Source organism: Mauremys mutica, chromosome 3 (assembly GCF_020497125.1).
Source record: "Mauremys mutica isolate MM-2020 ecotype Southern chromosome 3, ASM2049712v1, whole genome shotgun sequence".
Lineage (NCBI taxonomy): Eukaryota > Metazoa > Chordata > Testudines > Geoemydidae > Mauremys > Mauremys mutica.
The window spans coordinates 100,452,169-100,464,954 of record NC_059074.1 but is presented as its reverse complement, the minus strand read 5'-3'; the positions used below and the strand labels follow the sequence as shown (position 1 = coordinate 100,464,954).

The following is a 12,786-nucleotide window of genomic DNA, read 5'->3' as shown; positions in this document are numbered from 1 at the left end:
CTGAGGACTCTCCTACAGCAAGGGATTGGCAGGAGGTTTGCACTGCCAGTGGAGCAGAGCAGGGATGAGACTCCAGCTCTTTACTCATAATAGGTCAAATTTATGCACAGTCCGTTATTTCTGTGCAACCCCATTGACTTCAACCCTAGTGACTCCACTGTGCTGTATAAAAGCCTTTTTGTAGGGGTTTAACTAGTGTAGAATGAATAATGAGGGCGGGGGAGGGAATGGAATTCCACACCTATTCATTCAGAATAATCCTTAACTCTCATACAATGCTTTTCATCAGTAAATCTCCAAGTGATTCACAATATTTAATATATTTATCCTCCCATCACCTGCATACGGTAGGGAAGTGGTGTTATCCCCATTTTTAGAGACAGGGAACTGAGGCACGGAGTGCCTACGTGACTTTCCCAAGGTCACACAAGAAGTCTATGGCACAGCAGGAAATGGAACCTGGGTCTAAGTCCTAGGCCAATGTCCTAGCCCCTGGACTAGAAGATTCAGCTTGCATGTGCTCAGGACCCTTTCATGTTTGCTTTCTGAGACCATATGAGCAGTCAGGCTCTCTTAGCACACACTCATGTGAAAAGTTATTTTTAAACTCAAATGCTCAAAAAATGCAGTATGAGTTCAGACCTGCATGTTTGATTGTAATACTCAACATTCATGTGCTGCTGGTTAGTTACAGAAGTTTTCCTTTCCTGAATCATAGCACTTATGACAGGTGTCACATTCCCATTCCTAGACCTAGATTCCTTGACAAATGAAATATGTACAGCAGAAAAAGTTTATCCACACTGATATTCTCTCTCTCTCTCTCTCTCTCTTTCAGTCTTGAAATTGGGGCCTGAAATGCTGAGCAGATGAATGCCCCCGCAGTGATGCAGAAGCCTCTGAAGAGGACATTTCTAGGCATGAGATGGAAGTTCAAATAATCGGCCTCTGCTGGAACTGCCATCAAAGGTGCCAGCTGTGATATGGATACCTTACAACCCGGAATTGGGCTAAGGTCACTGGCTTCTTTCACACATACCACCAAACAGCCATCAGCTGGCAATTCTCATGCTGAGGATAAATCGCAAAAGCATTATCTGTTCAAAAACTAAGTATCTGCTGTGCAGATCTGTGTGTTTTAAAAGACATTCACGTGTTAGATAATTCTTTTTTTAAAAGTCTGAGATTTTCAGGAATAACAGATACTACAAATATGTGTCAAAGTCTGAGCAACCTTTGAAAAACATAGTTTGACCAGTTATGAACATATAGATACAGATTTTTAAAGTGCCTATGCTTTGTGCATAATTGTACCTAAAAATAGATTTATTCTCACTTTTGAAATTAATTTTGATTTGGCATGAGTAATTTGCATGCCTACATCATTTTAATAGAATATGAATGTCCATTGACTAAGTTAGGAGTGAGAGTTACCCTATGTTGAACATGAAGTTGCACGCTCAAAAAGATGGTTCTGCCACCAAGAGTGGCGTGGTGTTTTTATTCTCTTGCGTGGATACAGAAGAAGATGTGGGTGCCCAAATGTCGCAGAGCGAAATATAATTATATGTTAAAGAAGATAGCTTTGTGGTCTGACCACACATTCAAATCCCAGCAGGTTTGACTCAGACCTTCATCCTTGTGGAAAAGGAGAAATTAAATACCACTGAGCTTGTTTATGTGTAAGTATGGGCCTCTCAGAAGAGGCCTTAAAACAAGGTCCTATCTGTTCTGTGTGTACTTGAAAGTCGGCTTTAAAATAGACATTGCAACTTGGAGACTCAGTTACAGGCTCCAGTATTGATAATCATGACTGACTGCAGGATTGTGCCTACAAATCAGACAGCTGGTCATCTACCTGCCATTATTTATACCGACAATTACCTGTACTTGCAGCTGGGATCTCAACCCCACTCCCTGTTCCCCATGTAATTATCACACAGAACATTTGTAATAGCAGAGATTGGGAGCCTTGGTCATTTCCACTACTGTACTGTAGCTGGCTGCATTTCCAAGGCACCATATATGCAGTATGCATTTTGACCCTTGGGCTCCTTCATGATGAAATCACTATATAAGTGTAAGAGATATTACCTGTTTTTCCACGTTACTGCCTGTTTTGTGCTCCCGACTCATGCTTAATTATTTGAGAATAGCACAAAAGTATTTTAGGTATTGCCAAGCATTTGGAGGGAGCTGTGAATACTCAAAGTGTCCACACACAATACCTGTGGCTTTTCCAAGGGTGCTCACCTCTTCCAGCATAAAATGGTCACAAAGGGTACATCTACACCATGATACAAGACCCACGGCATGGCTGCAGCTGGCCTGGGTCAGCTGACTCAGTCTTGCAGGATTCGGGTTGCTGGGCTATAAAACTGCAGTGTAGATGTTTGGGTTCAGACTGAGGTCAAGGCTCTGAGATCCAGCAGTGGGAGTGGGCCTCAGAGCCAGGGCTCCAACCTGAGCCCACATATCTATACTGCAATTGTATAGCCCCACAAACCTGAGCCAGCTGACCGAGGCCCTGTTTTTTGGGGTATTTTTTTTAATCACAGTGCAGACTTACCCTGGTATAACCAGCTCTTTGGGTATGTAATAAAGACCATTTATTTGAATTTTGGAGTGGATATTTTTTCCTTGAAGTGCTGAAGTGAGGCATTTAATCATCTGACAAAATAGCAGCTGCTACATATTAAAAAGATATTCAAGTCAATTGAATTCATAGAAGAAGAAAGTAAAGATAACAGAGCATCCCAGAATGGTGTTAGAAAACTACAGATTCTACTGACATATACAAGTGGAAAAACAGTCTATCAAACTGGTTTTCCCTTGATCTTCATTACAGAAATATTCTTTCATATGATTGGCAATGCCAAGGTCTCTATAGCACAACCATTTTATGTTGTAAACCTACAACACAGATCATTTACAGTTTAAGAGACTCAGGAATATAAAATTTGGTGTATATTAAAAGGCTGGCTCAGAAATGCGGATTTGACTTATCTTGAATTGTTCTTATCCAGTTTGCACAAACCAAATCAAACCTAATGTGGGGGAGAGGCCTCAATATTGATGCAAATGAATAAATTTATTATAACAATAAAAAATTAAGTTGATCTAAAGTTATTTGCACTTTTACTGAATATAAAGATTAGCTACACGAATGCCATAGCCAGGATGATTGGAGATATAACAATATTTATGTTTAACTAGTAGTTACAAAATGTTAAGCGAATCAAAGAAATTTAGAAGGTTTCCATTTCTATCTTCTATGAACAAGTAAATCAAGCATGTAAACATTCATGATTTAGAAAGAAACATGAGTATGAAAGGAATGTAGGGTGTGTGATCAGTGCAACAAATCTAGGCAAAGTGGGTTCCACCAACACCCACCCTCTTGCAAGAAAACCTACTATTATACTGGAGAAAAACGTTTGTTTATTTCTTAAATGTTATCATGACAAAACTGTGAAATCCATACTTGTAAATATGTAGCTAAATGAAAAGTCCCTAATGTCTTTGCTGTGTAAACAGTAAAAATGTTTTTGTGTTCCACCATGGAATCTAATGACCTAGCTAAACTAAGCTGTGAAAGAAGCCATTTAAGTATAGAATCTTTATATTAATGGGGAATTAATTAGTTATTGACAGTGCACAAGGAAGTCCGCACCTAATTCAGGAAGACAAGAAAAGCATCATCCCAAAAATTAGCATCAACAGCTTAAGCTAAGCTAAAATCAACAACTTTCTAAAAGTTATTTAATTTTAGTTCTCAAAACAGTCTTAAAAATTCTTATAAAGATCAGGAGTGTTTGGCCTTTTTGAAAACAGAATTTCATTTCCTGTCAAATTTTAGTAAAATTGCAACAATATCTCAGAGAATGAATTGAATAAAAAATAAGAGTTAAAGCTAGCTTTGAAAGTTATCTGATGCTTTCATGTCACAAAAAGCACAAAGGCAAGTAAAGAAAGGTTGCATATGCATTAAAACAGACTGCATATACAGGACCTGGAAGTGTCACCTAATGCCTGGCCTGCACTAAAAAGTGAGGTTGACCCAGCTATGTTACTCAGGAGTGTGAAAAATCCACATCCCTGGATTTGACGTAGTTAAACCAACCTAACCCCAGGTATAGACAAGTCTAGGTCAAGGGAAGAATTCTTCCGTCAACCTAGCTACTGCCGCTTGGGGAGGTGAATTACCTCCACCTACAGGAGAAGCCCTCAGGGCTGCAGCTGTAACATTTCCAGTTTAGACAAGCCCTAAGCCAACACTGAAGGCATGAAACCAATGAAAGGATGACAACAACCAACTCTGAATGTAAACAAACCCGAAAGAGGTGTTTCCCGCCCCCCTTCTCCCCCATAATTCATTAACATAGGAAGGAGAAGGGTATAGAAACACTGAAGGATACAACCCCCACCCCTACCTTGCTCAAACAGCACTCCACAAGCCAGCCACCACAGAGAGAGAAGAAAAACAAAGAAGACTTAAGAAGAAACCTACTCAAGGAATACCTCCCGCAAAGGCTTGAAAAATCAATTGGTGAGAGGAAGTTCACTAAAATATGCCAAGGAATTAGGTTTAAAACTCTTCTAATGATTTTGTTGGAATATTGAAATGCTGTTGTAACTTAGGCCATGTCTACACGGCACTTCCGTCATGAAAACTTTCATTGCTTAGGGGTGTGAAAAAAAATGACAACAGTTTTAATGACGAAAAGTGCTGTTGTGGACAGCGCTTCATCAGCAGGAGACGCTGTCCCGTTGACGAAGTTACTGCCACTCGTTTGGGGCTGGTTTTATTTTGACACTGGGATAGAGAGCCCTCCCAGCAACAAAGAGCAGCTACACTGCTTACTTTACAACCGTAGCGGCACTGCCGTGCCATTGTAACGTGCACAGTGTCAACATAGCCTTAAAAAGCTATCAGCTTCTCCAGTTAATCATCAGGTGGTTAGACCAGGTATTCCTGAAGAGGAGACAGGGGCTAAACAGAGAAATAGTGGGATGTATGTGGATTTAAGTTTCTGTAATTGGCCTGTTTTCAGACAGCTCCCTAAATGGCTTCTTCTAAGTAACTAATTTAACTACCTTCAGTTTCATAGGACCTAGTTAAAAGAATTTATAGTTAGGCAAAGTAAGTAGTTTAGATTATTATTAATAAATACTAGACAAGCTTCACTTCCCTTAAATTCTTTTGCCAATACATGACCAGTTTTAAGTATCTAGTAAGACACTAAAATTAATTCATAATAATTTGATGAAATGGTAAGTTAAGACCAAAGAGAAAAGTGCCCCCTGGAGATGATTCATGCTCGGGGGTGTAATCTCCATTAAAAGCTCTCCCCAGAGAGACATACAAAAGAAATTGTAATGGAGGTAAACAGTTGATTATTTGTGTTGTTTAATGTTTTCTTTTCCTTTCTTTAATAAAAAACCATAGCCCTGGTTAATAACTATGATTATTTTGCTTGGTCTTGATCACGGTGTCCTGTAAGGTATGTAAAAGAACCACATCCCTGAGTTGGCAGTAAAAAAACCACTAGTAGGAGCTGGCCTACCAGCTCTTGTTTCTGTAGACTAAATATTTTTAGTAATTTTTAAAATAAAATTACCTGGCAGTCAACAATTTAAAACTACCCCTTTCAATCCCATACTGAATAAATGACAAAAGACTGAAAATTTGAGAAAAAGCAAATAAAATTATGTTTCTTGTATTACAAGTTTGTTTTCTTGATCAATTGAAGAGCTGTAGTAGGTTTTTCTTTGCAGGAAACATTGATTTACTTTGTATTTATTTGTCCAAGTTACTGACACATGCTCAGTTAATGATAGTCTCAAATGTCGGCAAAAACGTCTTTAGCTGTAAAATTTCAGAGAGAGGCTGATCTCTGTCCTGGTAAAAGTCAAGCCCAGTTACAAGTTCCACATCTCGAACACGTGCTGCATGAGCCTGAACTCTTTCTTCAACCCACTGGGACTCTGGTTGCCCATCCTGCCAAAGCAAAACGAGCACAGTTCAAACCACTGGTTATTCCTTCACATGTTACCAAACAACAGAATAGCCTTGTATGGCGTAAGGGCCTTCACTTGAAAAAGCTCTTTCCATTCTCTTCCTGGACATCTCTGTAGTCTTGCATTTGGGTGCCTGGTTTGAATTGGATCAAGTGGATGTTTTCTCTCCTTCCTGATATCAATTTACTCTACTGAACAGATATTGCTGTTTCCAATTAGTTACACTCCACTTAATTGATTATTTTGGCTGAATAGGGAAACGAATGTATACTATAACTCCAGTACTAGATCCATCTTTTGGGAGAGACTTGTAAGCAAACAGAAGTGACAAAGAAGTAAATGCTGCTGATAAATGGTTTCTTGACGTTTCAATGGCCCTTTAACTACAAAATATAATGGAATCACATTTCCACTTGCACTTACAAATCAGTAAAGTCTTATCTACTGTCTACATTAAGTAGTGCCCCCCCCAAATAAAAGAAAACTAAAATATAAAGAGCAATGGTCCAAAACACTAGGATGTTTGTACTATTACTCTAGAGGTTTTTTTCATAAAAGGATGGTAACTTATTTTTCCATTATCATTTCCTATTTACTATGTACTGTAAGTGTATCACTAAACATCAAGGCTATTGGTTATTAATTTCAATCTCAGAAGAAGCATTGATGTAAAAGTACACTGTCTGATGTCAGCCCAAGACAAATAAGGAGCAATATTTTCCATAGCTATGCTGAAGGGAGTAACCCTGCTAACGCTGTTACACCATTAAAATGGTCTACAAACAAGTTTTATTCTTCAAAAAGCTGCAGTGATCCCACCCTGCACACAGAGCGAGAGCTGATCTATGTCACCTCTAATCTGCAGCTCTTCCCAGCCCTGCTACATACTCCCGACTGCCAACCGCTGAATGATAACTGCTCTGAGTCCATCAGGCCCACAAGATCCTTCCTTTCTTCCTGCATGGCTGACTAGCTGCTTCTCTACTTAGCTGTCTCACTCTCTTCAGTCTGCATCACCTGATCCACACCCTGCTGCCCCAGCTTCTCACCTGTCCAATAATCTTTACAGCTGCTACCACTCATCTGACAACACGAACAAGCCCCTCACAAGCTGCCACTAGTTCCAGCCTTCACTCCTGACTGTTTTTTGTTTAAATCAAGAATGACTGAGTTAAATACACCAGAATCTAAAGACTTCCCCCAGAAACAATTCTGTAGGAATCACAGGTCATGCACACACCGGGTGCAGAGACATGCATGAAACCATACTTACAGCACAGCTTTCACTGTTGTCAGGTCGATGAGGAATGATAAAAGACAAAACGTCCAAGGAGCCCACACAGTTCAGTGGTGTATTGGACTGGTTCTTACAGCTGGTCAGCACCACAAAGTAGTGGGTTGGGACAGGGATTTGTGTGTTGTTTATGTGTCTATAAAAGAACGTTAATTAAGGGGTAAGTTTGATCATCAAGGGCATAAAACAGGAGTGGGCAAACTTTTTGGCCCAAAGGCCACATCTGGGAATGGAAATCATATAGTGGGCCAGGAATGCTAATGAAATTGGGGATTGAGGTGTGGGAGGAGGTGAGGCCTCCAGCTGGGGGTTCTGGCTGTGGAGTGGGGCCAGAAATGAGGAGTTCAGGGTGTGGGAAGGGGCTCTGGGCTGGGGTAGGGGGTTGTGGTGCATGGGGGTGAAGGCTCGACTAGGGGTGAGGGCTCTAGGGTGGGGTTGGGGATGAGGGGTTGGGGTGCGGGAGGGGGTTGGGGTGCAGGCTCCTGGCGGCTCTTACCTCAAGCAGCTCCCGGAAGCAGCAGCAGCAGCATGTCCCTTCTCTGGCTCCTATGCTGCAGCGTGGCCAGGAGGCTCTGCGCGCTGCCCCAGCCGCAGACGTCACCCCTGCGGCTCCCATTGGCCGCAGTTCCTGGCCAATAGGAGCTGCGGGGGTGACGCTTGGGTCTGGGGCAGCATTCAGAGCCCCCTGGCTGCCCCTATGTGTAGGAGCCAGAGGGAAGCCACGCGGAGCCATGTCACGCATGGAGCGGGATAAGTCCCCAACCCCACTCCCTGTATGGAGCACCAGAGCGGAGCAAGCCCTGGGCCTCGCTCCCTGGCGGGTGCTCGAGGGCTGGATTAAAATGTCTGAAGGGCTGGATTCAGCCCCTGGGCTGTAGTTTGTCCACCCCGGCATAAAAGATAATATACTGTACAAGCACTGAAGTCAGTGGGATTGTATTTGTATATATACACATCAATGCAGAATTTCACCTTTTTAAAAATAAATTGAAAACAGCCTTTTATATAAATATATCTCTAGTTTGACTGAATATCTGTATAAAGCACTACTCTAAGCATGGTAAATAGCTCTAAAAGCATTTTAAGCTTGTGGTTGTCCCACTGACATCAAACGGACTACTCACATGCTTAAAGTTAAGCATGTGCTTAAGTGCTTCACTGGCTCAAGATCAAAATGCACTGCACCTTGCAGGATCGAGCCCCATATTTGCATTTCATTCTGTTAACAATTTAAAATATAATTAAGTTTAATTTGCAAAAATTAAAGAGAAAATTAGTGTGGCAGGGAGGGTTGACAGTGCCTAACCTAAAGTGCCATGAAGAAAATGACACCTGGTAACCTGCTGTAGAAAGCTAAATCAATTTAGGATTCACAAATTAAAGTTTCCCCACTCCAAGATGAAAGTCATCCCTACGTAGGGCCTAAGCCTTTGAAGTGCTGAGTGATTCCTGGATGTGCTGTACACCCTCACTTCCCATTGACAGACACTTTATACATAGTATGACTAAATGTGCAGAATGAAACGTGTTTGTGAAAAATTGTAGACAGTGTTATGTGGTTGTCTGGGCATTACAGCATATTAGTTAGAAGGAATCCCCAGCCTGTCATCTAGTCCACCCTCCTGCATCACGGCAGAACTGATTTCACTATTCCCAAAACATCCTTGATAGATGTGGTATTAAGTCTAGCCTTGGAGAGGCTAGCCTTGCAGAGCATCTCCAAGTCTAGCCTTGGAAAGCATCTCCAATGACATCACTTCCACAAGCTATTAGCCAAGAAGGTCAGGGATGCAACCTCATGCTCTGGATGTCCTAAACATCGAACTGCTGGAAGCTGGGACTGGATGATAGGGATGAATCACTCAGAATTTCCCTGTTCTGTTCATTCTCTCTGAAACATCTCACATTGGGCATTGTCAGAGATACTGAGCTTGATGGATGGTTGGTTTGACTCAGTATGGCCATTTTTATGTTCCAATGTTGCAGAGGCCTCCCCTAAAAAGTGGGCTCCCCCTGCGTTTCTATGGTGGTTAGTACACAGCATGTGGTTAGTACACTGTTTATCTGATATGAATGTGTAGTGTTTGTCTGTAGGTATGTAATTGTTATGCCTATTTTCTCTGTATTGCAATTTTAAGTTCCCAAGGATTCTGCCATTTTGTGAGTAAGCATTATATGGAGAGGATACACTCTGTGCTCCTCTCATGGATACTTTACTTTTGATCTTTCTTGTTTCTCTTAACCTATAACAGAAGTCATTCAGACTGAAAGAATATGGCTTGAATGGAATGAAATATGGTTGGAATATGGAAAACATAACAGCAAATATATGTGAAATAAGCCAGAGTTTGACCCTTCTCTCAGTTACCTTTTTGTACTTACTGTGTAATTTCATGAAGAGCATCAAAATGGCCATCATAATTGTAATCAAACACTGGTCCACTGATCACATTCAGTCCATTCCTCTCTGCAGCATACTTTAGAAGCAGCACATCATGGAAATAGTTCCATATCTCTGTCATTAAAATGATAGTTGAACATAATTAATACCAGTTCCAAAATGCTCTACCTCTAATACATTAATGAGCTTGTGAATGTTTTTTCACTTATTGCCATAGGCAAAGAATGAAAATATAACACATTTTTCCAGGCTAAACTGCCACAACTTCTTCTATATTTTATAATTTTTAAAATATTTCACTTTTTAAGCAAATTTAGAGGGAAACTGTTGTACTGACACAACCAATGTACTCTGTTCACCTATGAAAGAGATGTGATAAAGGCTATGCCATTGCAAGCTTCTCCACACAGTCTAGCGATATGGCTCAACTTGAATTTGTAAAGAACAACTCTTGAACAGAGAGGACAGTTCATTTTCAATGCCTATCAGTTCTTGGCATCTCTGCTGAGATTACTGACAAAGGTGCCAACTGGTGTCAGCTGAGATGGTGATTTTGGGGATGTGAATATTTGTTCACAGGAACTAGTCTGAGTCAACTGAACACATTTCAAATACCAGTGGGCCATTTAACTTATTTTACTTATGTAATTTAATTAAACATTTATCTTTACAATGTAAACTAGTGATAATAGGTGCACAGCTATAGACAGTGTGGCTAAAAATACACTCTTTTCTGTTTACCTCTTACTGATATAGTCTATAGTTTGTAGTAACTGGCCAGTGAGTTTTATATTTCTTGTGACAGGGTGTTCTGTCTCTAGTTATTTATTTTCCCTTCGGGATTCAGGTCACTTTGCTGTTCTGGGTTTCTTTGTTTTATGTGGTATGATCGAATGGGATATGAATGAACTGTGAAAAGCAGTCCGGTCATTTTTATTTTCTTTCTTTTTTCTATTACTTGCTGTAGCATTTTCTATATTTCTCCTTTGTCTTAGAAAACCAGCACTGGACTGTTAGACAAAACATATGTCTGTAGACAAGTCATAGCTCATGGTTACTAATAACTGGAAGCAAGGATAGATGGATGGGAATAGCAGGGTTCATTATAGTTGTACACAAGCACATCTGCCTGATATGCATTTTCCAAATAAAGGTCCAGATTTTCTGGTTCACTGAGATACTGTGTGGTGAAGCAGGGGCAGTGTCACAGAGCTGGTTACTAATTCCAGCCTCTCTACTTCTCCTGCATGGGGTTAAGAGAAGATAAAAGAGGAGCCAGCTACTCCATCTGTACACCTACTGGAGATTTCCCCACACCAGCAGAATCCCCAGCAATGGCTTTGCAGGCAGTCTCTACTTCCTCAGCACCACCTGAGTGGTTCAAAGAGACAGGGGTGGCTCTAGCCATTTCGCCGCCCCAAGCACGGCGGCACGCCGCGGAGGGCGCTTTGCCAGTGGACCTCCCGCAGACATGCCTGCGGATGTTCCACCGAAGCCGTGGGACCAGCGGACCCTCCGCAGGGACGCCTGGTCCCGCGGCTTCGGTGGAGGCCTGCTGCCCTCCCGACCGGCAGAGTGCCCCCCGCGGCAAGCCGCCCCTGCAAAGAAAGTGAGGGGCAACGAATCTCCCCAAAGTCTAGCAGTAAGGAATTCAAACAGTAATATATTCCAATTAGCAAGAGGCAGTTTTAAGTAGGATTGTCCAGAGAAAAGAGTAAAGGAAATGAATACAGTGGATGTGTTTTAAAATCTTCTATGGTGATTTTAAAAAAACAACAATACTTTTTAGTGCAATTGTACTAGATCTGGATATACTGAATATGATCATTTAAGAAAAGAATTTTTAAAATCTTAATTTTTCTTAATTTTCTTTAGTTAATTATCATTTAATAAACTGCAGGAAAATGTTCAGTAGAACCTTTTGATAACCTACTTTTGAATTCTTCATACATGGGGACAATATTGCTGGTAAGTAAGGCATCATATTGTTCTGGACCAGTTGCATTGAAATCTATAAAAAAAGAATGAAACATGCATTAATGACTGATCTGATACAGGAAGATGTTTCTCTTCCTTTCTCTTTCATCTGATATAGGAAGATGTTTCTCAATGTGCAGTTTATGTATCCCTGTAGACAGAAGGCAAATTATTGCAGATAATGAAAATCTCACATGAATATGTGAACTATATAAATATACATACATAATAATACATAATTATATATACAAACACAGATGTTTGAACAGGATTGGGGGCTTGTTCTGTAATACTGGAAAATATTACCCTGGGATAGACAACAAAAATATCCCTTACACCCCAATAAAAGGTCTCCCTCCTGTAAATTTTGGAGAAAACTGTAATCTCTGAGGAATGGCAGGGAGGAACCATTAGCATGAAGTGTGCCACATCCATTCCCCAGGATTTAGTTTATTGCCTATTCAGATTTTAGCAACCTATATATTTTAAAAAATAGATGCATTGACTTGATCTATTTATATTTCAATGAACTATTCTAGAATATACATTTTTTCCACTGAGAAGCAGGTCCCCCAGAAAAAGACTGTTCAGATGTACCAAACTGCGTGGTACCTTTGTGATGGGTAAAAAAAGACTATGGGCTAACAACAACTGTTCGACTGTTGCGAAACTAACCCTTCCAATACATCAAAACTAACATAAAAAAAACCAAAATTTACATGGAGTGACACCACATGGGCCAGATTCTTGACTCCACTCTGGTCGTTATGTCACTCTGGTCAGTTTTCATCACAGCCAGCATGTCTTCCATTTTTAAAGTAAATCTAAATCTTCTGAACTGAAAATATTTGGGTAGGATTAGAGTGGCTCTGTGGGTGGCTGCTGCAAAATGTATTGACTTTATACTAGTAATTCTGCTGTTTCTGGTCAATGCACAGCCACTGGAAACCTCTATTTATTTATTTTTATTATTACTATTTTTTTTTGCACAGCACACGTTACCAAGCAGGTTGCTTTGGTGTTGTAGATATCCTTTAAACACAAACCCACATCCAGCTGATTAAGACTTTCTAAACACTAGCTATAAAAAGAA

At 40.6% G+C, this 12,786-nt stretch overlaps 1 protein-coding gene across 2 annotated transcripts in view; it reads right to left on the bottom strand.

Moving 5' to 3' along the window:
• Positions 1 to 3,070: 3,070 nt before the first annotated feature.
• The window catches only part of ENPP3 (ectonucleotide pyrophosphatase/phosphodiesterase 3), an 81,225-nt gene continuing 71,509 nt past the window's right edge, over positions 3,071 to 12,786 (bottom strand). For both annotated transcript variants that reach the window (XM_045009257.1, XM_045009258.1), the window contains exons 22-25: positions 11,650 to 11,727; positions 9,698 to 9,830; positions 7,295 to 7,451; positions 3,071 to 6,001 (exon numbers count right to left, since the gene is read on the bottom strand). In XM_045009257.1, coding sequence (XP_044865192.1) covers positions 5,828 to 6,001; positions 7,295 to 7,451; positions 9,698 to 9,830; positions 11,650 to 11,727 — 542 coding nt within the window. In that variant the 3' untranslated portion in view covers positions 3,071 to 5,827. The remainder of the gene's footprint in view (positions 6,002 to 7,294; positions 7,452 to 9,697; positions 9,831 to 11,649; positions 11,728 to 12,786) is intronic.